General features: G+C 47.8%; 1 protein-coding gene across 2 annotated transcripts in view; it reads right to left on the reverse strand.

Moving 5' to 3' along the window:
* The window catches only part of MID2 (midline 2), a 226,391-nt gene that overhangs the window by 164,963 nt on the left and 35,578 nt on the right, over positions 1 to 25,850 (reverse strand). For both annotated transcript variants that reach the window (XM_056859198.1, XM_056859197.1), the window contains exon 2: positions 17,606 to 18,324. In XM_056859198.1, the coding sequence (XP_056715176.1) occupies positions 17,606 to 18,268 (663 nt within the window). In that variant the 5' untranslated portion in view covers positions 18,269 to 18,324. The remainder of the gene's footprint in view (positions 1 to 17,605; positions 18,325 to 25,850) is intronic.

Here is a 25,850-nt window from a genome sequence, read left to right on the forward strand (position 1 = left end):
TGCGTCCGCCATTTTGAATCTCCGCGGGAAAAACCCCGGGGATCAAAGAGCCAGCCAAAAAACACACTAAAACAACGGACAAAACACAAAGAACAACAAGGAGCAACACTCACAGGACAAAAGACGGGAGAGTACACAAGGAGCTGACGAAGAACACGGCTGGAAGGCAAAAATCCAACCCGGTAAGCACAGAGCTGTGCTTACGACCTGCGAACCCTTAGGAGGCAGGACGGAACTGGGATATTGCAGGCTATTTCCCGCCAACGGGCAGACAGGAAGTTCAAGATCTTAGTCCTGCCTACCCGGATGATGCAAGGAAATAACCCGCTAATCCAAGACGCTGGAGCCTCAGTAGGAGAACTGCGACTCTTAAATCAGCATCTGAATGGCCTGGTAAGTTAAAATGTCCCCCCACTGGTTTCTGAATGCTGTGGTTTCTGATGTTAGACTTTATGTCCATTCAATTTTTATCACCCTTGGTGATACTGCTGGGTGGTTAAAGAACAAGCTGAAGATGAAGGCCCAATCCTACGCATGCACACTGTCCGTAAATGCTCCACGTGGGGATTTTAATCATCAGAGGCTGCCATGCACCTGTCTTTGGGAAGATGTGGAGATTATGGTCTGGCTGGGGTCACATGCGCCAGCATCTCCACATGGTAGCATACCCACAGCCCATCCACCATTTTTGGAGCAGCCATCCTCATGGGAAGACCCCCCTCAGTATCTGTCATGGAAGGCAGCAACGGGCCTATTCATCAGGGGACAACCCCGGACTCCTGCTCCCAAACCCTGGGCCTTGCAAACAACCGTTATCAAATTAGAAATGAAACAGTAGCTGGAGACAGCTTTATTTTTCACAGGCTACAGACACATTAAATCATGTCCCAGATTCATTTCTAGCCCTGGCCCTTCAGCTATCTAGGCCAGCAAAATTCTCATTTGAATATGACTCACGATGTTAAATAAATTAAAGCCGATGGGTGTCCTCACCAACAACTATTCCAGCTTTTGTTGCTTAATGTCAAAACTTCAAAGGCCAGCTTTCAAATGTTCGTTGGAGTCTGCGTACGTTATGCCACATTAACCCACCGGCTAAAGGGGGAAAAAACTATAAACCACAAAATCATTGCTGTGCCTGGAAGGGACAATCAAGCTCAGCATCGCTCATGTGTTACGCTACGGAATGAAGATAATTGGTGTCCATGTTCTCCCGCCCCACTCACTCTTGCTTGGTGTGTGGAGCTGGTGATTTGCACAGCTTCCTAAATCTGTGTTTCGAATTTGGCTGGTGCAGATGTAACGCTGGCGCCCTGACAAAATAGTAGCCTGAGAATGCATGCTCAGGTGTGCATGCACTCCCCCCTCATGCAAACCCACTGCCTCTGTACTCTTCAACATGGTTCAGCATTATGGGTTGGATCCAGACTACATTTTATGCTAATGGAATGAGAGAGGTAATTTCCACCAATTCCCTCTTCCTGCTGCAGATCCCCATTTGACTGTCATGCTGTTTCTAAGCGCCCCCCGCCCCCCACCGCCAAATCTTCCAGAAGCAGCATTTCAGGGAGATCAGCAGGCTCCAATAGGAGCAGGGGAAGGCAGGGAAGTGGTGATCTGTTGACAGAAATGCCTCGTATGAGTGGGAAATTCAGTCTGGATCCAACCCCATATTGCTATTGACATTATCCATAGACAAACCAGGCTCCCTTATTACCTAGAGTTTGCCCAGCCTTTGAAACCTTGGATTCAAACTCTAGTCCAAAGAGACCCTGTGTCAGGCTCTGGCCTGGCACGGAGCGGCTTGATAAGCAAATGATATTTCAAGGTCGAACTGTCTAAGGTTGTTGTGTCTGCCCTATCCTGGGAAAGGGCAAGTCCTATCGGGGGGTGCTGTAGCAACCAGGAATCCTCCAGAATGTTCATCTTCCAGAATGTACACTCTTACTATATATTGTCTGTACCCTTAGCGTTTCCCCCCATTAGTGTCCTTGCTTATTTACACGTCAATTTCTGCATCTCGCTGTATATTTCTCAGTAAATCATCTTTCTACGGAAGACCTGCCTAGAGGGTGATTTGTGGGATTTGCCAAGTGGGCCCAGAGCTGACACCCTGGTTAGCATCGATGGAAACAGAATCTTGCTTAAAGCCAACAAAACAGAGGGGGAAATCCACACCAGAGAGAAAGTGGGGAGAGCATGTATTCAGCCCTGCCTCCTGATTTGTAAACCGACACAAGGTAAGAGACTTACGGGACACACATGTAAGACAGAAATCCTAAGCACTAGCGCAGGAGCACGGAGCTTTCTTCTTTGCGACCTGCTACCCCTAGAGGCAGGACGGAACTGAGGTCTGCAGGCTATTTCCCGCCAAGGGTAGACAGGAAGTTAGAAAAAATAATATTAGTCCTGCCTACCCTGAAGATGGAAGGAAATAACCCACAGCTCAAGACGCCGGAGCCTCAGAGGAGAATAATATATTTGTTTGTGTGAACCAGTCCTGCAAACGTTTACAGAAGGCTCTATTTGTAAAGAGTCACCAGTTCAGTTTTTGCCACTTCCACAGTTCAGACATACAGGGTCTCATCGCTCCATACCAGACTCTCACATCTGATCTGTGTTCCACCCACCCAAAAAAGAGCTTCTTTGGTATGATTCATGCCAATGGTCAGAATCCCCTCTCCCCACGACTCAGAGCTATGCAGACCATCATAAAAACATAAGAAAGGCCATGCTGGATCAGACTAAGGTCCATCAAGTCCAGCAGTCAGTTCACCCAGTGGCCAACCAGGTGCCTCTACGAACAAGATGACTGCTGCAGCATTATTTTGCCTGTGTTCCACAGCACCTAGTATAATAGGCATGCTCCTCTGATCCTGGAGAGAATAGGTATGCATCATTACTGGTATACATTTGTACTAGTAGCCATGGCTAGCCCTATCCTCCATGAACATGTCCACTCCCCTCTTAAAGCCTTCCAAGTTGGCAGCCATCACCACCTCCTGCGGCAGGGAGTTCCACAATTTAACTATGCGTTGTGTGAAGAAATACTTCCTTTTATCTGTTGTGATTCTCTCACCCTCCAGCTTCAGCAGATGACCCCACATTCTAGTATTATGAGAGAGGGAGAAAACTTCTCCCTGTTCACTCTCTCCATACCATGCATAATTTAATAGACCTCTATCATGTCTCCCCTTAACCGCCTTCTTTCCAAGCTAAACAGCCCTAAGCGTTTTAACAGCTCCTCATAGGGCAGTTGCTGTAGTCCCCTGATCATTTTGGTTGCTCTTTTCTGCACCTTCTCAAGCTTCTTTGAATCACAGAGCTGGCTCTTCAGAACTGGAACAGCTTTAAATATGAGCTGGTTTATGCACCTGAAGAAAGTTTCCAGTGGAAGACCCAGTGAAATGAATATGAGCTATGCAAGAGCATTAAGCATACGGATTCAGCTTCCAGTGGCTCATGACTGATGCTATTCATGAAAGGGAATAAATTATAACCATTGTATCTTGCTCTTCTTTCAAGAGAGTCAAGGCAGCATATATGGCTCTGCATCCCCACCCCACCCCGTCCCACTTCGTCCTCACAATAGCCTTGAACAGTAGGAAAGAGAGACAGATCGATTGGCCCGAAGTCACACAATGAACTTCACGGTCAGCAAGGATTCAAACGTGGATCTCTCTGGTCATAGTCTTGTCGTCTGATTTTCCTGCCTCATACTCTGAAAACGTCTCAGACCAAGCCTCAGTCACGGTTTTGCAAGATGCACACGGGTCCCATTGTGGTCCTTTGAAAAGGCATCCTGCGCGCATACAGACACGCCATGGAACTCGGCAGCGGCGAGATGCAATGCTGCTTTAAAAGCTTACAAAGGGAAGACCTGACGAAAGGAGAAACAGCAGGAGAAGAGAAGCTTGCTAAAGGCATCAGCGGGGCTCCACCTGTCGCATTCAGAGATGGCCTGGATGTTGCAACAGACGGATGCAGAAGCAAGAGTTTCAAGTTACCCAGCGGCTTCCACAAGCATAGATTTTCCTCCCCTGTATTTCCGTGCATTTTTTTTTTTGCAAGCCTAGGTCAAGCTATTACTTTTACTTATAACTGACATTAATTTTTAATTTGATCTTTAGTCCTAATTTTTAGCAACTCTTAAGAAAAGTAACCGGCTTTTCTTCCTCGAGGCTGTTTCAACTCTCGAAAAGAAATCTGCTGAGCAGGCAAAAAACAGAGCCGGGTGGGGGAGCACCATAGTCACGGGCTGTGCTTTTTTCTATAAAGGCTGAGAGCTGCTGCGATGTAAAAGTTAGTGCGCTGAACTTGAATCAAGCAGACCAGACTTCGGATTATTGTATACCCATGAAGCAAACCGAGCAAATGTGGTATAGTGGTCCCTTTCTGGACTCCCCGTTATTCCATCCATCTCCTTTAGTCATCTGATTGTCACCAGCACTGCAACATATTAGTATTTTTACTCACGCTGAAAACACAGATTTTTATATAATAAGCGGGATGAAATTAAATATGGGGTGCCATCTTTTAGTCTTACTCAGGCTTATAAAATTCTAATAGGTATTAACATTGAGCAATACATTTCGTATGTTTTTACTCAATTTTTATCTTGTATTTGTATTGTTGATCGTTGGAAGCTGCCCTGAGCCTGACTTTGGCTGGGAAATGCTAGGATATAAATCCAGTAAAATAAAATGAAAATAAAATAGAGTGTCAGACTAGGATCTGGGAGGTCAGCCATTTGGTGTAGTGGTTAAGAGCAGCGGATTCTAGTCTGGAGAGCAGGGTTGGATTCCCCACTCCTCCACATGAGCAGCGGATTCTAATCTGGAGAACCAGATTAGATTCCCCACATGTAGCCTGCTGGGTGACCTGGGGCTAATCACAGTTCTCTCAGAACTATCTCAGCCCCACCTACCTGTTGTGGGGGGTGGAGGTGAATGTAATCTGCTTTGAGACTCTTTTTGGTAGAGAAAAGTGAGATATAAAAAAAACAACTCTTCTTAGCGCTCTGTGTGACCTTAGGCCAGTCATTTTCTCTCCATCTAACCTGCTTCACAGGGCTGTTGTGAGGATAAAATAGAGGTGGGGGGAAAGGGCAGGATAGGATTAAAATGCACTAGAACAGGGGGTCTTCAACCTTTTTGAGCCTGCATACACCTTTGGAGTTCTGACACAGGGTGGTGGACACAGCCACAAAATGTTTGCCATGGGAGGCAGAGCCAGCCACAGAATGTTTGCCATGGGAGTGAGGATATGCATAACTCTAATAGGAACTCTTCAACATTTCAGGCAGAAGCAGATGGTAATTAAACAAAAGACGTTTCAAGCCATGCTTGTAAGGCCTTGTACTTGGCAGAAGCTGGTATCAGGTTGCAATAGTCTCACGTTCTTCTACCAGAAGGCCAAAGATGAAACTGATACCAGCTCTGCCCACAGTTTATCAGGTGTGCAGGGCATTCTGCAGAGGATGCTGGCAAAAGACCTCATACCTTGTGAAGCATTGTAAACTTATTTCAGCCACTTTTCCCTCCTTAACTTTTCACATTTTGTAACATCTGCCTGATGTAGGGTTCTCATGAGCCCGAAAACTCTCACAATCTTTTGTGTCATTTTGATTGGCCCTAAAAAAAAGGGATTACATGGATTTTCTTTCTCGTTCTGGGCTTTGCTTGGGCTGATTTGGCTGTTTGCAACTTTTTTTCTTAAGATCATGGCTGGATAGGAGTTAACAACCCCTTCAACCTCTTGTTACCACAAGGAACTCTCCACATGCCTGGGGAACCTGGTACAGCGTAAGAAATGTTTGTTCAGTTTGTGTGTGTGTAAAGTGCCGTCAAGTCGCAGCCGACTTATGGCAACCCCTTATGGGGTTTTCATGGCAAGAGACTAACAGAGGTGGTTTGCCAGTGCCTTCCTCTGCGCAGCAACCCTGGTATTCCTTGGTGGTCTCCCATCCAAATACTAACCAGGGCTGACCCTGCTTAGCTTCCGAGATCTGATGAGATCGTGCTGTACCATGCTGCCTTCTCTCCCTTGTTCAGTTTAGTTTAATTGTATTGCCTTTCATTTGAATATCTCTGTGCTGTTATTGCTGTGTGCTTTCCCTTGTATTTTGTTTTGCCATTTTCTCATTCCTTTTTGAATCCAACCATACTTTCCCTTTTTTCCTCCCTTTTACAATAATCTTTTTTATAAAGACCTTTTTTGGGCTTCACATATAGATGTGCTCAGGATGTCCTGAGTGGTGGTAGCTGGTTACCAGAGTACTTTCCAGGGAACGATCATGCGCCAGCAAACGGCAGTCATAGCCCTGTGAAACTCTATGGAGGAATCTCACAGATATTTAAAGAAGTTGCCTTTTTTACTCGTATTTTCAGCCCTGCAAGCTGCTCAGGAGGCAGCGGGACAGCGCCATCCCTGGGCGCCCTCCAACTACGCCCCCCCCCTTAGGATTGCTCTGCCGTAAAGTAAGTCTGGAGGGATTATTTGTAATAATTTCATTTTATGTTTGCTAAATGCTACCCAGACTGAGGGGTCAGACATGGTTATAAATGTGAATTAACACATCAGAATGCCAATCTCCTCGAGAGGGCGGAAGACAATACCTCATTTCTAAATCACAGGGAACCCATCCTTAAGCTGATGGGTTCCATGCAGGAAAAAAGGGAAAAATTCAAATTGCATTGTTAAGCTGTTTCTTACCTAGCCATTGCTGCCACCTCAAAAGGACAGAGAAGCAGGAACTTAGTTAATGCAAGCACTGCTAATTAGATTACCAAAAAAGATCTGCTAGTAAGATCCAAGTTACAAAAATTCTCTCCAGGGGGAATTCCCTCCAGAACGACATCCACCTGAAGGCCATTCATATAGCATTCATATAACACATATAACATATAACGGGGGTCAACGATATCGGAGCCGCGCAGATGGATCGGGCATCTCGTGACCTCTGGGAAATGGCTGATGGGGAGGGAGCCATGAGGGCCTTTTTCCAAAGCTCTGCATTTAAGCGGTTGGCACGGGCATTACGAGCCCGGGTGGAAAATTGTTGGCATATCTTACAGGTTGACACATTATGCCCCTCGGCCAAGCAAAGTGAGCAGAGATCATGTTGGTCCATGTGCGGAATCTTCGTGGCGCACTTAGGACATAATTTGAAGGGCATTTTGGGAGCCATCACGGCCCTCAGCACAGGACCGAGGGGACCGAGGCACAGGGCACGTTTTGACTCTCCGGAGCGAGTCTACTGTAGTAGAAATAGCGGAGGGCTGGCCAGGCAGACCTAAGTGGCAGCTGGATCGAAAACTCACGAAAACAATTCTTGATAAGAACTCTGAGGTCAGGCGAAAAGCTCCGTTCTCGGCAGCAGCAAAGAAGGAACTGAGGAGGGAGGGGATGCCCCGCCCAGGAGCACGCGGCGGTTCGGCGCGAAGCTGTCCCGCATGCTGGAGGGGAGGGGCATCCCCAATTAGAGGTCTAAGGCTAATAAAAGTTTCCGGCGGCAGGCCTGCGCGCAGGCGCAGTCCCACATGTGGGGATGCACCGAAGACTGAAAATGAACGGGTAGTTTTTGTGATCCTGGGGGCTTGGTTAAAAACTCAGATGGGAGTCCCAGAATCACTTGCTGCCATCCCCACTGCAGCCAAGCAAAGAGTGGCCCTCACCCCATGAAAGGTGGGCAGATGCTATCTGTCCTGAAGCAAGCAGAAAGCGAGGGCCGGAGGCACAAAGTGTAGTCTGGAAGGCACGGTTCAGTCAGAGCCCAAGGCATCAACACTGGAGAGGGCAGTCCAAGTTGTGAGTCAGTCAGTCCAAAAAATCAGGATACCAGGAGTCCGAAGTATAACAGAGATACAAGGCTGATACACAGGGTGGGGTGGGGTGGCTTAAATAGGCCCTGATCTCACTAGTGTAGCAGAGACAGCTGTTGTCAATTAGGCCGATCTGACATTCCAAGCCAGGTGGCGTGCTTCAGCCCTGCTCTACCTCGTCACTGCAGTCAGGAAGGGCTGTACACTGGGCTTGCAACCTGGCACTCCGGTGTCTGTTGCATTTCTTGTCAAACCCATCTCCTCCTCTGTTCCAGTGGCATTGGTGAGCCCCCTGGGGGCACTGCTTGTTGCGAGGTGTCAGGCCTAGCTAGAGTCCTTGAGCTGAAAGGCTGCAGACATGGTGAGCCATCTTCTGGCTGTGCCTGTTCCTCTGTTCTGACTTCTGCCTGGGGCTATCCCTCTGTTCTCGAACTAACTCCTTCTATTTCCTCTTCAACTAAGGAGGTCTCAGCAGGCTGACTCATGACATCACCGTTGCCACTGGAAGCCAGCTTTCTGAGCCCCAGGCAGGGCAGGGTGCAAGCAGTGGCAGGAGCCTGCTCTTCTTCTTCTCACCCCCCCTTCAAGGGGGCAGGGTTGTGGCCAGTTGACCCTCCCCAAGCATGGGGCCTGAGGCAGCAGTCCCTATTACCCAATGGCTAAGACTTTTCCTAAATTTAAGACCATGGCAGAGATACGCCCACTGAAGGCAAACCAAATTTTAGTTAACGTTGCTCATTTGGAAGGTTGGCTTTATTCCGCAGACCTCCTGGAATTCCTCAAACAAGAGAGGCACATGCAAAACGCACATATGAATGCACACTATGGTATCTGATCTCGTGCAACTTCATCCTTTCAATCTATCACAGAACAGAGTGCAAATCCATCATTTTTCCTGACGAGGCACCTGACAGAATGCAGCTGAACCCAGACTAGTAAAACCAGTTAGTGAAGTCAATTCTGCTAAAACCAGAAAGATTTCTTCCTTGGCCTTAACATCCTGTGCCTTACATCTTAACGGCTGTGCAGAGCCTTATCCCATCTCCTCCTCCTCGTCCACCCATGCAAAGCTCACATTTGTTGGACAATTTAACACACAAAATGAAGCAATGTGAATTTTATTTGATGTGAAGGAGGGCAGGCAGGCATTTTCCTCTGACTCTTATACCCGCTGCTATTTGATATGAAAATCCAGAGAGCAAGTTCTTTTTATGCTTGAAATGACATACCTGTCACCACAAAATCCAACATGAATATTGCAGTGCATTTCACCACTTAAGGCGACATTCAATGAGAAATTCTTTGAAATTTGTAATTATTGAAGACCTTTGAAAAGCAGGGTGGGGGGTAGGAATGAAGAATGTCGATCCAATTCTGATCCCGTTTCCCTTGACAAGAACTCTTTCCACAAAATGCTACCACATATGCTGCTCTTTATTTTTCCCATCTGTAAATGAAACTGCAGTATTGACTTAATTTGGACAAAAGTAGAAGCCATTAAAGAAATTCTTTGAAAATCCACAGAACAAGGACTTTCCTGCACAGGCAAATGTCAGCCAAAAAAAAAAAAACCCTACTGATTTTCCTGTAGACTTTTTAGTTTCACCCAAATTTACACCTCAAAAAGAAGATACCCACTGTTTTGCTGTGTTTAAAACATGGCCTGAGGAGAAAAATCGCCAACTTTGATTATATAAAAATGTATGGCGCCTCAAGATGGCCAACTCAGTGATTACAGAGAGCTCCTTCTTTCCAAGAAAAAAGAAGCCTTCAAATAAAGCTCTAAAGAGCAAAATATCACGGGCTCATATATGAAGCTGCCTTATACTGACAGATCACTGGTTCCTCTCATTTAGTCTAATTATGACTTGCTGGGGATCTCCAGGGACTCAGGCAGAGAAAGATCTCTTGCTACCTGCTCCTTTAGCTGGAGCTGTCTGAGACTGGCACACAATACGCAAGCTTCTTAACAGAAAAAATTCCAATTAACAAAGGGGTAAAGCAAGGATGCTAATTGGCACCCCATCTTTTCAACCTGTTTATAAACGACCTGGCATCTTTCTTGAATGCTTCTGACTGTCATAGCCCCAAACTGGGCTAGATTCATATGCCGTTACTCTTATACGCGGATGACGTGATGGTCTTTTCCCTTACAAGGGTTGGTCTGAGAGTGTTATTAAAACGATTCTTAGATTACCGCGATCAGAATAGATTAACAGTGAACTTTGAAAAATCTAAAATTATGGTTTTTGCTATGGCACGGACCCCCTTTTATTGGAGGATAAGAGGAAATGAGATCGGAGCCAGTGAAATGCTTTAAATACCTAGGCATCTATTTTCACTACAGAGCCATTTGGATGACTCACAGGAAATTTGTGATAACAGCGGTTCAAAATGGCATTTCGGCTATTACACAGGTTTTTTTACACCAAAGGCCACCAGTATGTCCCAGCAGCTCTCAAGGTCTTTGATGCTAAGTCAACTTCTCAACTTTTATATGGAATTCCAATCCAATACGCAAGCTTCACCACTGAGTTGTGGCCATTCAAGCTACTTAAGGAGTACCTGAATTCCTATCATTATTTTATTAGATTTTTTTACTCCACCAATACAGCAGTGTTCTCGCATGCACTACACAGTAGTGCCCTCCCCAAAGATGCAATTAGGCCAACACTGTTTAATTCTACCCCCAAAGAGCCCTCCGACCTTCCCAGCACAAAAAGCAATTCTGAATTTCTTCATGTGGTAGGTAGCATGACCGCTTGCGAGGGGTTTGCAATTGGATGCTTGCAGGGCTTGTCATTTATTTGGATGAACGAGCTGAGGTTGTTATCTCTCCTTCCTTCCCAGAAATAGTCGCCACTGCAAACAGCTCAGGTGTGCTCTGTTTATTTCTACCAGTGTCCATCATTTAAATAATAGCACTTCTTCTGCCTTGCAAAGGGTTTCAAAACCTTTACGGCTTTTTGAGATTCATCTGAAGACAGCATCTGGCAGTCCGCACAAGAGGGTTACAAACATTCCTCTTACACCGAACAAGCCAAGGCAGCTGGAATGCTGCGGCTTCCCCAGGCTGTTTGCAGGGGGTGCCAAGTGAAAGGCTCAGAATTCCCCCACACACACAAACACTCACACCTTAAAACAAAGGGAGGACTCTTCAGAGCTCAAAGCAGCCGCACTCCAAATGATCTATAAAAAGCACCAGCATGCAGCTGCTTACAGAGATAGCACAGCCTATTCACAGACACTCGGTCCCCTGCAGAAGGTTTCAGGGGCCCTTTGGCTCACACAAGAGTTTCTCAAAGTCTGCTTGGCCTCCGGCCTACTTCTCACAAAAAGCAAATGAGACTGTAAAACTACTTCTGGACTGCACAAATTTCAGGTCACAAGTTGAGGGTGTCACATGCAAAGAACTATACAAAAAGACAAACCAAGGGAAACCCTTGAAAACAGACAACTACGATGCCAGGGTGAAGGCTAAGCTAGGCCTCTTCTACGCAACATCTATTTTTCTATGCACGCTCAAATGCCTCCTCAAAAGAAGCCTGACAGTTACTTGCAAGGCTTGAAGAAGAAGGAACTCTGCCTTTGTGTGGCTGTGGCTCAGTGATAGAACATTTGCTTGGCATGCAGAAGATCCCAGGTTCAATCCCCGGCATCTCCAGTTAAAGGGATTAGGCAAGTAGGTGATGTGAAAGACCTCAGCCTGAGACCCTGGAGAGCCACTGCTGGTCTGAGCAGACAATGCTGACTTTGATGGACCAGGGGTCTGATTCAGTATAAGGTAGCTTCACGTGTTCAACACCCACCCACCCAGCATAAGTAATACATGGAAATCACTACCATACATCACTGGTGATGGTAGATCACTCAGAGCCAAACCAGACAAGATACTGGGGGATACTCTTCCGCACCCATATTTCCCAATCAGGTAAACAGTGGCCCTCCAAGGCAGTTTCAGGCTTCATGCACACACACACCTCTAATCCCCTCATGCTGTGGTCCTGAACAGAATCAGGGCCCTGGGCCCTGGATAAATACATTTTTAAAACTCTGGGAGCTCCAGTCACAGAACTCCCATTGTCTGGTTTAAGAAGAAAAAGGATTACATTCATTCCCAGAGGCAGGTCTACCAGCTGTTGCCAGCCAAGGTACCTAAAAAGGATTTCCATGATATATCCAGTGTACTATTATGTTGTTAGCTGCCCTGAGACCCATGCTGGAGGAGGGGTGGGATAAAAATCTAATTAATAAATAAACTGAACACACACAAACACATTAAATTGCCTTCTACTGAATCAGAGCATTGGTTCACCAAAGTCAATCCAAACTGCTTCTGGGTCAGACCAAGAACGTTGTTTCAGCAAGCAGTCAGACAGATGCTGCTGAAAGGCCACAAGCAGCCTTCCCCTTTCAGGCTGTTGCTGAGTGGGTAGAGTGACTTCTTGGCATGCAGAAGGTCCAAGGTTCAATCTCAGACGAGCAAGAGCTCTCCAAGGTCTCAGGCTGAAGTCCTTCACATCACCTACCACCATTCTTTCAACTGGAGATGCCAGGGATTGAAGGCCACAACGTTCTTGGTCTGACCCAGAAGCAGTTCGGATTGACTCTATAAAGGAAGAAGAAGAAGAGCTGGTTTTTATCTGCTGACTTTCTCTACCACTTAAGGAAGAATCAAACCGGCTTACAATCACCTTCCCTTCCCCTCCCCACAACAGACACCCTGTGAGGTAGGTGGGGCTGAGAGAGCTCGAAGAGAGCTGTGACTAGCCCAAGGTCATCCAGCTGGCTTCACGTGTAGGAGTGGGGAAACCAACCTGGTTCACCAGATTAGCGTCTGCCGCTCATGCGGAGGAGTGGGGAATCAAACCCAGTTCTCCAGATTAGTCAACCGCTCCAAACCACTGCTCTTACCCGCTACACCACGCTGGCTCAGGACGCCATGGCCTTCAGTTTGCAAGACCTGAGCAAGGCTGTTAACGATAGGATGTTTTGGAGGACGTTGATTTATAGGGTCACCATAAGTAAGAAGCAACTTGATGGCACTTAACACACACATGGAAAACAGTTCTCGTGTTCTCTTGGCCAATCCAGTAAGTAAGCTGGTTTGGGCCTCTCTTAAAAGGAGCCAGCTCAGAAAACGTCTTCAGAAGCACATTCCTGGACAGGCCACTATCGTTTTCAGCAACTGCATCTTTAATACAGTCAATGCATTTTAGAAAGATACTGAAAGCAAAACAGAAACGCATACACATAATCAAATACTAATCCCCCACTACCGTTGGATGATGGACAGGACTTTACAGCTCCTAGAAAGGATTTCACATCAGTTGCTTCCTTTTCCAAATCCAGCCTGTCAACAGCATCTTAGGGAGGCACGAGGTGCCAAGCATTGCACCACTGGGCAAAGATATCTCAATTTCCCAGATTTCATAAACTAGACAGGACACTTACCCCAACGCCTTTCAAAAAGCAGACAGCATAGCAACAGCAGTTCTACACAAATCCATCATGTTTCTGAAGCTCTCCCACCACCTCAAGACCTGGTTTTCAATGGCAGCACTCAGCCCTAGTGGTATTATGGACTGTAATGCATTCTACAACATACAGAATTACAATTGCAACACCCCATGATCAGTACTTAAAACATTTTTACCCCACTCTTCCCACTATAATCCTCACAACACCCCTACGAGGTACACTAGGCTGAAAGGAAGTGACTAGTCAAAGTCACCTACAGAGCTACGTGGCAAAGCAGGGATTCAAACGCAACACTGGCTCCCTACTATTGTCAGCAGTCCAAGTGTGCCACTGGTAAATGTATTTTTCATTCTGCTGAGACTCACCACACTTCCCCCATACCTGGAGAATGGTGGGAAATCTCCCCGACATTGTGCAGAATGGGTTTGAAAGCAGTGAGACATCTAGGCGACACTGTCTGGGAGATCCACCCACCATTTGCCAAGCTCAGGATATCAGAAATCTCACACAGCCTCGGAGACGTTCAGAAAACAGATAGACGTGTCACTGCTTGAAGGATCTTTCCAAAGTCAGCGTAAGGCCTGGGAGATTTCCCGTGTCCTTCTCCCAACCCAGAGGACAGATAAATCTCTCAGTCTTTAAGCTGAGAGAAGTTCAGGAAAACAGCAGTGTATTGCGTTGTTTTCTTAGTCTTTACCAAGGCTCATAGTGACAAGGATAAGGGGCAAGGTTGGTGGTGAGTACAGCTGCCAAGATTACAGCTGCCAAGATTGCCCAACTGCCCAGATTAGACCCAAATTGTTGGACCCCTTAATATGGTTAAATTAACTGGTTGTAATTCTCACAGGTCAGTATGAGAGGAACCACATTCAAGCATTTGCCCAATGGAGCAAGGATACAACTTGTAGGATAAAGAAGTCAGAAGTCCACCACCACCACCTAAACTAACAAAAAACAACAACAACCATGTGCCAAGGGCTTTTTCCTTAGGTTCTTGCAGGGCTTGAGGTTAGAGGGAAGACGGTTGAGACCCAGCTGCTCCCCTTTTAGAAATGCACTAATAATGCATCCATAAGCAGGTGCAAACCATACCAAAGGTTAGCAAGCCAGAACAGGCGATCCAGTAATATTACAAATCAAGGTCCGGATTATGGGCACCCGCAGCCAGAAGTTACCCAAGCATTCCATGAAAAAAAATGAAACCAGTTTAGAGAAGCCGCTGCCTCAGAATTTGAAACTGCATCTGATAATCAGATATCAGCTTTCCTCCAGGCGAATGGCTCAACCAGTTGTTACACAGCACCGCTTAAATCTGACTTGCAAACACTCACAAGTAGCTGAAATAATATCAGGCAGCCTGATTGTACAGCCGCACTCCAGCATACTAATGGAGAATGCTTCCTTAACAAATGCTTATATCCAGGAAAGCTTGACTCCAAAGAGTCTACAGAGCAAGACTCCCCGTCTCCACACCGGGTGCTCCCTTATTTCCAAAACTGAGTGTCATGGAACTGCCTGAGTTTCTCAGAGCCCTGGCTGTAAGGCCAACATCTGAGAGTCAGCAAGGGGATATTGCCAACACTTTCTGGACTGAATATTATTTTACAGATTTTCTACGCGGTGCGTAGGAGAGAAATGCCTTTCTTTATATAGGTCAAAAATCAGACATTCCAATTCCTGTCAGATCCAGCAGAGCCTCAATAATGGCATAAAAAGCCAAGCTTCAAAACACTCCAGAGGGAGCCCGGAAAGTACGCTGAGATGTCTGATCACCCGTCTCAAAAAGCGTAGGACAGTTTAGATCAATATGCAGCACAGACTGGAGGAAGGGAATGATTACCCAACACTCAAACTCACAGAATCCAATAAAGATTCACAAATTAAACCCCTCCATAAGGATCTAAGAGCTCTGCTGGATCAGACCAATGGTCCATCTAAACCACACCCTATTCCCATGGTAGCACATCAAATACCAATGAAAGGAGAGCTGAGTAACTACCATCCTGTCTCAAATGTACCATTATTGAACAAGGTGGCTGGGCAACTTCAGAGATTCCTGAGTGAGGTGGATGGTTAGATCCATTCTGATCTGGTTTCAGGCCTGCTTATGAGACTGAAATGGCTTTGGTCACCCTGGTAGATAATATGCACTGGGAGATGGAAGGGGGAGGGCAATCCTGTTAATTTTCCTGGATTTCCCAGAAACTGCCGGATCTAGGACAGGCCGGGGTGGGTGGGAAACCTGCCTTGGGCAGCACGCAGAGGAGGGAGGCAGCAGCAGATTATATAAAGAAAAAATATGTATATCATATATGGGGGGTATCAATTTGTACTTTTGCCCCCTTACAAAAAAATGTAGCTCCGGCCCTGCTGTCAGTGGTTTTTGATACATCCATCATGGTATCCTTCTGGCTTGCCCTTTGGAACTGGCAGGCACAGTTCTGCAGTAGTTCCAGTCTTACCTCAAGGACGGGTGGTGCTGAGGGACTGCTGCTCTGCCCTTTGGCATGGGCCTACAGGGTTCCTCGAGGTTCCATCTTGTCCCCCATGCTTTTCAACATCTATGTAAAGCCGCAGAGAGAGGTCATCCAGAGATTTGGGAAGCTGCCACCAATATGCAGATGACGCTCAGCTCTACCTCTGGCTACCAGGAGATCTTAGGGAGGCTGTGGAAACCGTCAACAGGTGCCTAAAGGCAGTTCTGGAATCAATGAGGGCTAACAAGCTGACACTTAATCTACTGGTCTGACCAAGCCACCATGTGGTTTGCCCGCTTATACTTATTATTTGACAACTCGTCTTTCTCTAGAGACTTCTGTTTAACTAGACTGAATGCTAACCCCTCTATGGTTATGCAGGGCAGAATTTTGAATATACCATACCCAGACAGGACCTGTCCTTGCTCTTTTGGCTCTATTGATTAATTAGCTCATGCCCTTTTGGAATGCCGCTTTTATGAGGAGCTTAGATCATGTTACATCTTTCCCCTTTTAACATATAAATCTAATGCCTCTGTCTGACATAATGCCTTTTTTATTAAGTGACAGGGATCACAAGGCTACATTGTCAGTGGCAAGATTTATTCCAGTCCTTATATCCCTCAAACATTAGATTTAAAATTATGCTGCTCAAGATCAATGGATCAAGGACAAAGGAAAGGTGGGGGTGGCAATTTATAGAATCCTCGGGGGAGGTTAGGTGGTTGGGATTTCCAAATTGCTCCTTAAGTCCTGCAATTCCTGACAGACCCTCCATTTGTTTGTGTTTATACCTGCTTATTGCCCCACTTTTCCCCATTCACTCCAGCACCCTCTCTGAGTGCCTCACCTTCCTTAGCAATGCGCAGGGACCTCCTCCTGTTCCCCCAAAGGAGACCACATTCTCCAACTTCCAATATCTTCACTGCTTCCCTTTGCTGGAATCTCTGGCTCAAATGAGACATGCTGACTAGAAGGGCCTGAAGGCTTGCAGAGTTTCGCGGTCCTGGGCCTCACATGCCATCTCAAACCTTCATAAGCCCTCCAGACTTATTTTATTGACTTCATTTGCCTCTCTCCCCAATGGGGACCGAAAGTGGTTTACATTGTTCTCCTCACCACCCTGTGAGGTAGCTTAGGCTAAGAGTGTGTGACTGGCCCAAGATCACCCAACCTCACTATCCAGTTGCTTCTCTCCACCCAATCCTTTAGCCTGCCTACAATTCAACAGCCTCTACTGCCACAAGCAGTATTATGCCTACAGGAATGACAGCAGAGAACACCTGATACATTTCATGCCAGAAAAACCTAGGACCTCAATTTCCTGCTTAGCTCAAGAAGCAATTCACACATCCCAAACAACATGATGGGAATGGGGAGAAGAGCTGTGTTCAGTGCACACAAAACCGCATTCACATACTGATCAACTGTAAAAGCTGCCAAAAGGAATTTGACCAAGATGCGGGCAAGATGCAACCTCGGTAAAACAACTACTGCCCAAATAGGGCAGACTCACCATTTTCCCCAGGTCAACATGCCCTTGGGGGAGTTGGCTACAAACATTTATTTACAAATGTGATATAAGGGCAAAAACACCGGGTTTCACACCTTTCCACGTGCAAAACATATTAGGCAAGGTTGCTTTTCTTACAGTCCTTGCCCTTCTCTTTCCTTCATTTTCTTCACCACCACAGCCTCATGGGAAACATGTTCCTGAGGGACAGGCTACAGAAATTCTACATGGACAAACTTCTGAACATCGAGGAACAGTCTGAAGTCACGAGGATACAAAACACCAGGCCGGGCCGCACCCCTCCTCCTTACCTTGAGCTTCTCAAACCGGTCACTGAGGGACGCCACTTGATGATCTCGATGCCGACCCACGAGTTTGCATAAGGCACAAATGAGCTGGTCATCAGCCACACAGTACATGTTCACTTTCTCGTTCTCATGCTCCAGACAAGTGAGACCACGAAAGTGTGCATCCGGCACAGGTGCCACCAGCCGGTGGCTGGTGAACGGCTTCTTGTTGGGGTGCGTGGCCCGCAGGCAGCGGTCACAGTAAGACACCTCGCAAGTAATGCAGGTCTTGACGGCGTCACGCGGAGGGTCCTGCTCACAGAACTGGCAGGATATCCTGTCACTGGTAGACATGGTCGGGCTCTGGCGGTAGGACCGCTCACGACAGTTCTCACCGGGGGAGTTGGGGCCGCTCAAGGAGGCCTTCTGGAAGCGATCGATGATGTTCTGCAAGGTCACATTGCGCTTGAGGCCCTCCAGGCCCCGATGGTTGAGGGAGATGACATAGCGGCAAGTGGGGCACTGAAAGGCAGTGATGGGTTCAAGGGGTTCGCCCGAGGCGCAACTGGAGGCGAGGATGCGGTGGGCACAGCTGAAGCACAGGCTGTGGGCGCACGGCAGAAGCAACGGGTCTTCAAATAACTCCAGGCAAATTGGGCAAGTCAGTTCTGACTCCAGTGTTTCCATCTTTAGATAAAACAATCTGGCTTCAGCGTTAGAAACGAGGGAGGCAGGTCAGCCACCTGTAAAGGAAAAAGAGGAGGAGTTTATTGCGGGAGCCTGTGGATTGGGCAGACGATCCAGAACAAACCACCAGAGATACTCGCTACTAGAAAAGCAGTGATTGATTTATTTACAGTGCATAGATACACACACGCACTCCATGATAGCATCCCACACTGATGTTACAGAGCTGGGAACATTTATACATATTGTTACCACTAGGGACCAATGAGAGCACATGCCAGGTCACTCCACCTGTTGCAAGACATTGCATCAGTTTCTGGCCCCAACTGGTTTGTGCTAGTTCATGCTAGCTCCCAGGGACTTTCCAAACCCCTTGCATCAGCTAGATCACTGGTTCCCAACCGGTGGTCCACGGACCCCCAGGGGTCCGCGAGAACTAAATTAAGGTCCGCAAAACAAAGTTATAAATCCGTGTTGGCGAACCTATGGCACGCGTGCCCGACTCGGCAGGCGTAGCCCTCTCTGCCGGCACACACGAGGGACGGGGCGAGGAACCGGCAAGCTGACAGCTGGGAGAAGACGGGGTGCAGAGACGCTGCGGCGCGCCGCCGAACCCCAGCTGAGAGTCGGGTGTGCTGGCGCGGTCAGAGGACTTGGCTGGGGGCGTGGGGAGGGCAGGAGAAGACGCATCCATCTTCAGCCTACTCACAAAACTCGGGCCCAGAAGCCCCCCCCCGCCCCTTCAACAAGGCCCCGGCAGGGCTGGGGCGGGGCCAGCAGGGGCGGGGCCAGCAGGGGCGGGGCGTGCAGTCCGCCCCGTTCCCCAGGCACGGCTCCTCCCCGGCTGCCCACCACCACCACCACCGCGTGCTTCCGCTGGCAGCTCCCGCAGCCTCAGCCTGGAGGAGGACCAAGGGACCTTCGCTGCTGCCGCCGCCATGGGCAGGGGCTCCTTCCGGCAGGCGGTGAGTCCGGTGGGCGGGGGATGGTGTGTGCGTCTCTGGGAGCGTGCAGAGTGCGGAGGGGGCCCCCGGAGGGGGGGAGGAGGGGAGGAGCAGGCGCGGCGCACAGAGGCTTCTCCCGGCGCCAGCCTTGGCCTGCGGGCGCCCCCGCCGGCGCTGGGGCGGAGCCCGCAAGGCTCAAACTCGGGCGTCGGGCGGGTCTTCCCCCTCTTCTTCCCCCCTCTTCTCCCCCCCCTACCCAGCCAGGGGAGCCTGCCGATGCGGAGGCCGCCGAGCTCCGGAGGGTCCTGCCACTCCTCCCTCTCTCCCCCGGGGCGCGGGTCAGGGCTCCTCCCTCCCTCCCTCCCAACAACTCTGCGAGGTGGGACAGCGCGTGGCCTGCTTGCAGCGGCCCCTTTCGGGGCTGGGGAGCAGACCTCCGGTCCGGCCTCAGTACCCCCACCCCACGCACAGGCCTGCCAGGCAGGGGTGCCCGCCTGCGGATGTGGCCTGGGGGTCCCGCGGTGGGGAAGCGGGCTCCCCTTGGGGCACGCGGGGCGGGAGGGGGTCCCTGCACCGAACAAAAAAGTTCTAGTGGTCCCTGGTCCAAAAAAGGTTGGGAACCACTGAGCTAGATGCTTCTCATCTTGGCTGCTGTCAGTCTGACCACTGACCACTAATATGACAGCCTTGTTTATTTCGACAGTTATCTATTACCTTCCCTTCCCACCCTTCCTCTGGGGATATCCGGGTGGCATTTTTACCTCAAAACAATCCCAGGAGGCTGAGTCAGAGAGGGACTTGCAGAAGATTACTCCCAGGAGGTTCAGTGCCAAATGGAGAGCCCTGCCGCTGTCAGAGACCCCAACTGCCACACCAGAGAGAGGGCCCAAGACAGGCCTCCAGCTGCCATCCTTATTGTGGCCACTCAACAGTTACCAGTTGTCCACAGTGAACATAAGAAAGGCCATGCTGGATCAGACCAAGGTCCATTCAAGTCCAGCAGTCTGTTCACACAGTGGCCAACCAGGTGCCTCTAGGAAGCCACAAAACAAGAGGACTGCAGCAGCACCATCCTGCCTGGGTTCCAAAGCACCTCGTATAATTGGCATGCTCCTCTGATCCTGGAGAGAATAGGTATGCATCTTGACTAGTATCCATTTTTACTAATAGCCATAAATACTCCTCCATGAACCACTCCCCTCTTAAACCCTTCCAATTTGGCAGCCATCACCACATCCTGGGGCAGGGAGTTCCACAATTTGACTATGTGTTGTGTGAAGAAATACTTCCTTTTTTTGTGTAAAGAAATACTTCCTTTTATCTGTTTTCAATCTCTCCCCCTTCAGCAGATCACCCCCGTTCTAGTATTATGAGAGAGGGAGAAAAGCCCACACTATTTGGTACTGCTGCAATTTTTTTTTTTAAGCTGCCGTGAGACACAATAAAATACTTAATAAACAGATTGGGCTTAGTTTTGGGGAAAACCTTTTATTGTGGGTCAGCCTGCCGACACTTCCTCAGATGAACAGGAACTAGAGGGAGACGGCAGGGTGAGAACAGAGGAGCAGCCCCAGCAGACAGAAGACAGAGAAAGGAGTGAAGACCAGGAAGTCTCACCAGGTCTGCCGTTTTGCAGCTCAGGAGAAATGGCTGTGTCTGGGATTCAGCCACAGGTGGCCTCGCCTAGAGGGTCACCGAGACCACTAGAGCAGAGACCCCAGAAGATCAGGCCCATGATAGAAAGCCGTAGGAAAAGTGCAAGGCTACAGGCTCTGCATAGAGCACTTAGCGATGATGAAACCGGGAATGCCTGAACGCCTAATGTGCAACAGCTAGTCTGCATTAAGATAAGGTCTATATAGGCAGGCAATGAGCTCAGCGTTTTGTGGGAGCAACTCGTTCACTTGCAACTACCTCGGGTCTCTGTTATTCTCTGGACTCCTGGACTGCTGCTACCCTGACCCTGGGAACTGAACCTGATCTTGAATTCAGATTACCCCTCCATTTATACGTTGGGCTTGGAACAGCACAATACCTGACCTTGGACTTTTCCTGATTATGCTACCTGCCTCTGGCCCTTGCCTCTGATACCCTCCAGCCCACGGACAGGTAACCGACAGCCTTGAGAGCTTCTCACCTGACCTCCCACCCTAGCATAACCGCCAATCAGAAGACCTCTCCCGAATGCACCTCAGCTGAGTTCTCCTACAGACCTCAGACTAAGGCAGAGGCCTCCTAACAGCACAAACAGCAACAGATACTGCCAGAGGGCTCCCGCAATGCATTTCAGCGGTTCACTCCAACATATGCACTGACACTGGCAAATATGAAGAAGTAAGAACTTACTGAGGTACATAGCTCCACTGCGGTTCATACTGGCAGGGAAAGGGCACTGAAGAGCTATTCTGCCAGCCTTTTCTTCACTGAGAACAAGCCAGCGGGCAAACTCGATCTTGGTGGTCTTCCAGCTCTTACTCAACTGAAAATATGGCCCCTGCCAAATATCAGTTGCCAAACAGAGCTCTGGCCACTATCCCACAAGACCGAGCCAAGAGGAATGAGCACTTTGGTAAATTTTATGAGCAAAAGGTTCTGCAATACAAAAACAGGTTGGTTCTCTGCCCGTCCTGGGGGCAGGGGGCACAAATTTGTACAAAGGACCTCTCTTATCTTTATGCTAGGGCTTTCTGGTTTGAAAACCACAACAAAATCTGGCCTGAGTATTCCAGAGCGATGGAAAGGCAATTCAGGGATATGCAGCAGTACAATTTGCACCAGCTTTAATCCCTGAACCATCTCTTCGCACATCTCCCCTCTCCCTTCCTCCTTTCCCTGTTTCCCTCCCTATTCCTATCGGTTGTTAGGCCCTCCCCTTTCAATTTGTCTCCAGGTTAAATTAATTTGAGGTCCATCTCTCCCCCGGTAGTTCAAGATTAGATATGATGCTGCAGAAACATCTCTCCCTGCTGGGGGAAAAAAAAATTGGAGCCAGGTTTTTGGGTTTTCATACAAATCTCAGTGTTGTATAATTAATGTTATGATACTATATTATATATTTTGTTGTTTATACTGCATATATACTGTGTTTATACTGTATTTTAATTGAGAGCTGCCCTGAGCCCAGCTTTGCATGGGGAGGATGGGATAGAAATAAAAGATTATTATTGTTGTTGTTGTTGTTATTACATGAATCCAGCAACAAAATCTGTAAGCCGCTGGATGAGTGAGATGGAGTTTAACACAGCTGACTGGTCGAGTCTGACCAAGCCTCAAATCATCACAATTTTACATATTCAATTAAATTTGTTCACTGAACATATTTTGCTGTTTTTATTGCATTGTTCTGTAACTTTACAGTCCAGTTTTATTGTCTGGTTTGTTATATGTACTGTACTGTTCTTATTGCACTGCTTTAATGGTGTGATCCTCCTTGAGCCTAAATGAGAAAAGCAGACTATACGTGAAATAAGTAAACAAGTTAGCAAGTTGAAGCAGAAGTACAGTGAAGGACATACATGAGGAAAATCATTTGGAATAGTTTAAAATATTACAACTAAAACTCAGGGTGGGATGAATAAGCTCTAACAGAAAATCCATCTTCAAAGAAAAAAGTCTGTTGAGAGCAACCAAGCCTTCCTTCTCAGGTAAGAAGAAGGGAAGTGCTAAACAAAGGCAACCAAAATTATTTCCTACATTTCTATGCAAAAACCCAGTAACAATGTCATTTTCCTATCAAGCAGAAAAAAGCAAGCAACAGAAGAGACAAAACATTAAAATCTGCAATAATCGCTCTGGCTACCTTTTCCTGTGGGACTAATTTCAAATACTGCAGGATGAATATCTGAGTTGCAGAGAAAAGGGGGGGGGGCAGGACTAAGATTAGAAAGATGGTAAGATTAGAAACAAAGGCCGTGGCTCAGTGGTAGAGCATCTGCTTGGCATGCTGAAGGGCCCAGGTTCAATCCCCGGCATCTCCAGTTAAAGGGACTAGGCAAGTAGGTGATGGGAAAGACCTCTGCCTGAGAACCTGGAGAGCTGCTGCTGGCCTGAGCAGACAATACTGACTTGGAGGGACCAAGGGTCTGATGCAGTATCAGGCAGCCCCATGTGTTCAGATTCTGAGCAAAACAGCAAACGGTGTTAGGGCCCTCCTAGGCAGAGGAATCTTGCCTTTAAAGTGCGCTGATTCAGCATACCCATACCCCCAATCCTGTCACCATCCTGTACTACCGCCTTCTCTTTTTTCCAGGAACACTTTCCCATACTTTAGGCTCAAAACAAGACTGCACAACCAACAGAACAGAAAGTTGTCATGTGGACCTCTTTTCTGCTTGCAGAAAACATCAAAGGAATGCATGGAAATGGCTAATTTAGAAGCACAAAGACTACGAAGGAAGATTTCCAGCGGCTGCTCCACTTTCCCCCCCACTACCACCACCACCACCTATTTCTTCATCACATGCTAAATAACTATTGGCCAGCTTGCTTGCGGAAAGTAAAAACTGCTACCAGGCTGCCATAAAGGGAAGCCCTTATGCCCTGAGTCCAGCACCCAGACTCTCCAACTAAAACCAGAGACCTTGTGAGCAAAAGAAGACACTGTCAAGCTAGATGGACCAATTGTATACAGATAGCACGCTCTTATTTGAAAGGCTATATTTTAAAACTCCACCTCCCGCTCGTAATCTTGGGAATCCCAGAACCACTTGCCCCAGTCTTGGACGTTCCATCTTCTGCAGAGTGATTTGTGTTAGCCAGGCAGCAATGTAGAGAGTCTGGGACTTGGCAACGCGGAGGGCAAAACTCACTTTCCACGATTTCCCTGTTACAAGTCAACCCTTCGAAGCCCGTGACCTCCTGACATTGGCTGGGGCTGCCATTTGACCCTAACCTTTTCACACACACCCTTGCTGGAAAAGCCCAATTAGACTAGACAGACAGGCTTTTGTTTTAAGGGCCCAGCGCTAATTAAATCCTTACCTCCGCATCCTCTCAAAACACCACAAAGAGCTGTCTGGCAACACCGAAAAAATCCAACCCAACAGCCCTTTTCATCCCAGCCTGTTGCTAAGCAAGGTAAACTACGGGCCCAAGTACTCTGCGTCTGCCTTCCCATTAATGCTAACAAGAGGTTAAAAAGAATGAAAACCTAAGTAGGGACTGGAAAGAATCCCTCTGCCTTCCGCATGAGCCTCTCTTCCTCTTTTCTAAAGGCCTGAACAGCCTCTGCAGCCACAAGGGAAAGTAAAGTTTGGTGCTCCCTCCTCCTTTCTAGCATGAGAGAGTGAGGACACCTCTCAGGAGACAGCCTGATGTTAAAAAGCCCCAAGGGTTTGTTTCCCTTCCTGCAGACTGGTTGCTGCCGGCTGCACAAACACCCACCTCCAGTCCAAAGCGACCTCGCATGACTCCAGTTCTTCGGCTGTCAATATGGGCAGCTTGGCATTGGCCTCAAGGGCTGTCTTTGCAAAACAAAACTGTTGCTTCAGCAGGTCACCCAGGTTCAAGGAATTGTCTATATTAAAATCTAAACTGGTACAAGCATTCAGCAGGCCACCCCGGTTTGAGGCATTTTCTATGTTAAAATCTAAACTGGTACTGAGCACAACACTTCGTGAAGATTATAGTCACAAAAAACACAGGTCCAAAAAAAAAACCAAAAAAAACAGCCAGCGTCCAAGCTAGAAGGAAATCCAACATGTCTGCAGAGGGCTTGGGGCAGCAGGGATCTACTTCTCACTAGGCAGGAGACACTCAGAAGGGGAAAGAATCTTCATAGTTTTTTCCCTCCAGCACCACAGAGTGAAATGAGAGAGTTACTCCTCCCCTGCAAGTTTTCTGGTACCTGGGGGGAAAGGTCTTAACGCTGAGCTTTCCAGGCACTTAAAAGAACTAAGATTTTTGCATCTCCCAGCTGAGTTCAAGAAGAGCAAATCCCATTTCTCTAGTCAAGTTCACCTCTGAAAGTCTCTTACCTTGAAAACCCTATGGGGTCACCATAAATCAGTTGTGACTTGAAGGCAAAACACACACGAACACAGAGAATTGCTTGAGTGTGCTTGGGATTGCTCTAATTCTGCCAGACGCTGGAGTATCCATTAGCACTGGAAGACCAGAAAAGAGCCATAAACCAAGGAAGCGTGAACAGGAGGAGGGAAGGCCCAGGGATGGCAGCCAAGCAGAGAGCCCTCGCGTATCGACTGGTCTTGCTCAAAAAGCTCACCCAATGCTTTCATTCCCAGCGCTTTGATGCTTGCTTTGATGTCTGCAACCGATGCGGCGTATGGAATAGCTGATGAGATTAAAATCTGCTCTGTTGACAGTAATTAATTCCCCATATATCAAAATGATAAAATATTAACAAGGCCTACACGGCAACAGGATGCAGAGTACGGCAGAGATCAACCCCTGCACTGAGCCCTTTCCCAGGAAAGTATATTAAAGCTAAAGCAATGGAGAGGCTTGTAGCACCTAATAGACAAGGGAATTTATTGCAGCAGCAGTAGCTTCCGTGAGCTTTATCAGATGCATATTAAAAAGCAGCAGCCAAGTGACGGCAGGAAGGGGAGGAAGAAAAGGTTGTTGCTGAAACCCTCACCTTCATCTCCATCATCACAAACAGGCACTATCTTTTTTTG

This window comes from Euleptes europaea, chromosome 13, assembly GCF_029931775.1.
Source record: "Euleptes europaea isolate rEulEur1 chromosome 13, rEulEur1.hap1, whole genome shotgun sequence".
NCBI classification, from domain to species: domain Eukaryota; kingdom Metazoa; phylum Chordata; class Lepidosauria; order Squamata; family Sphaerodactylidae; genus Euleptes; species Euleptes europaea.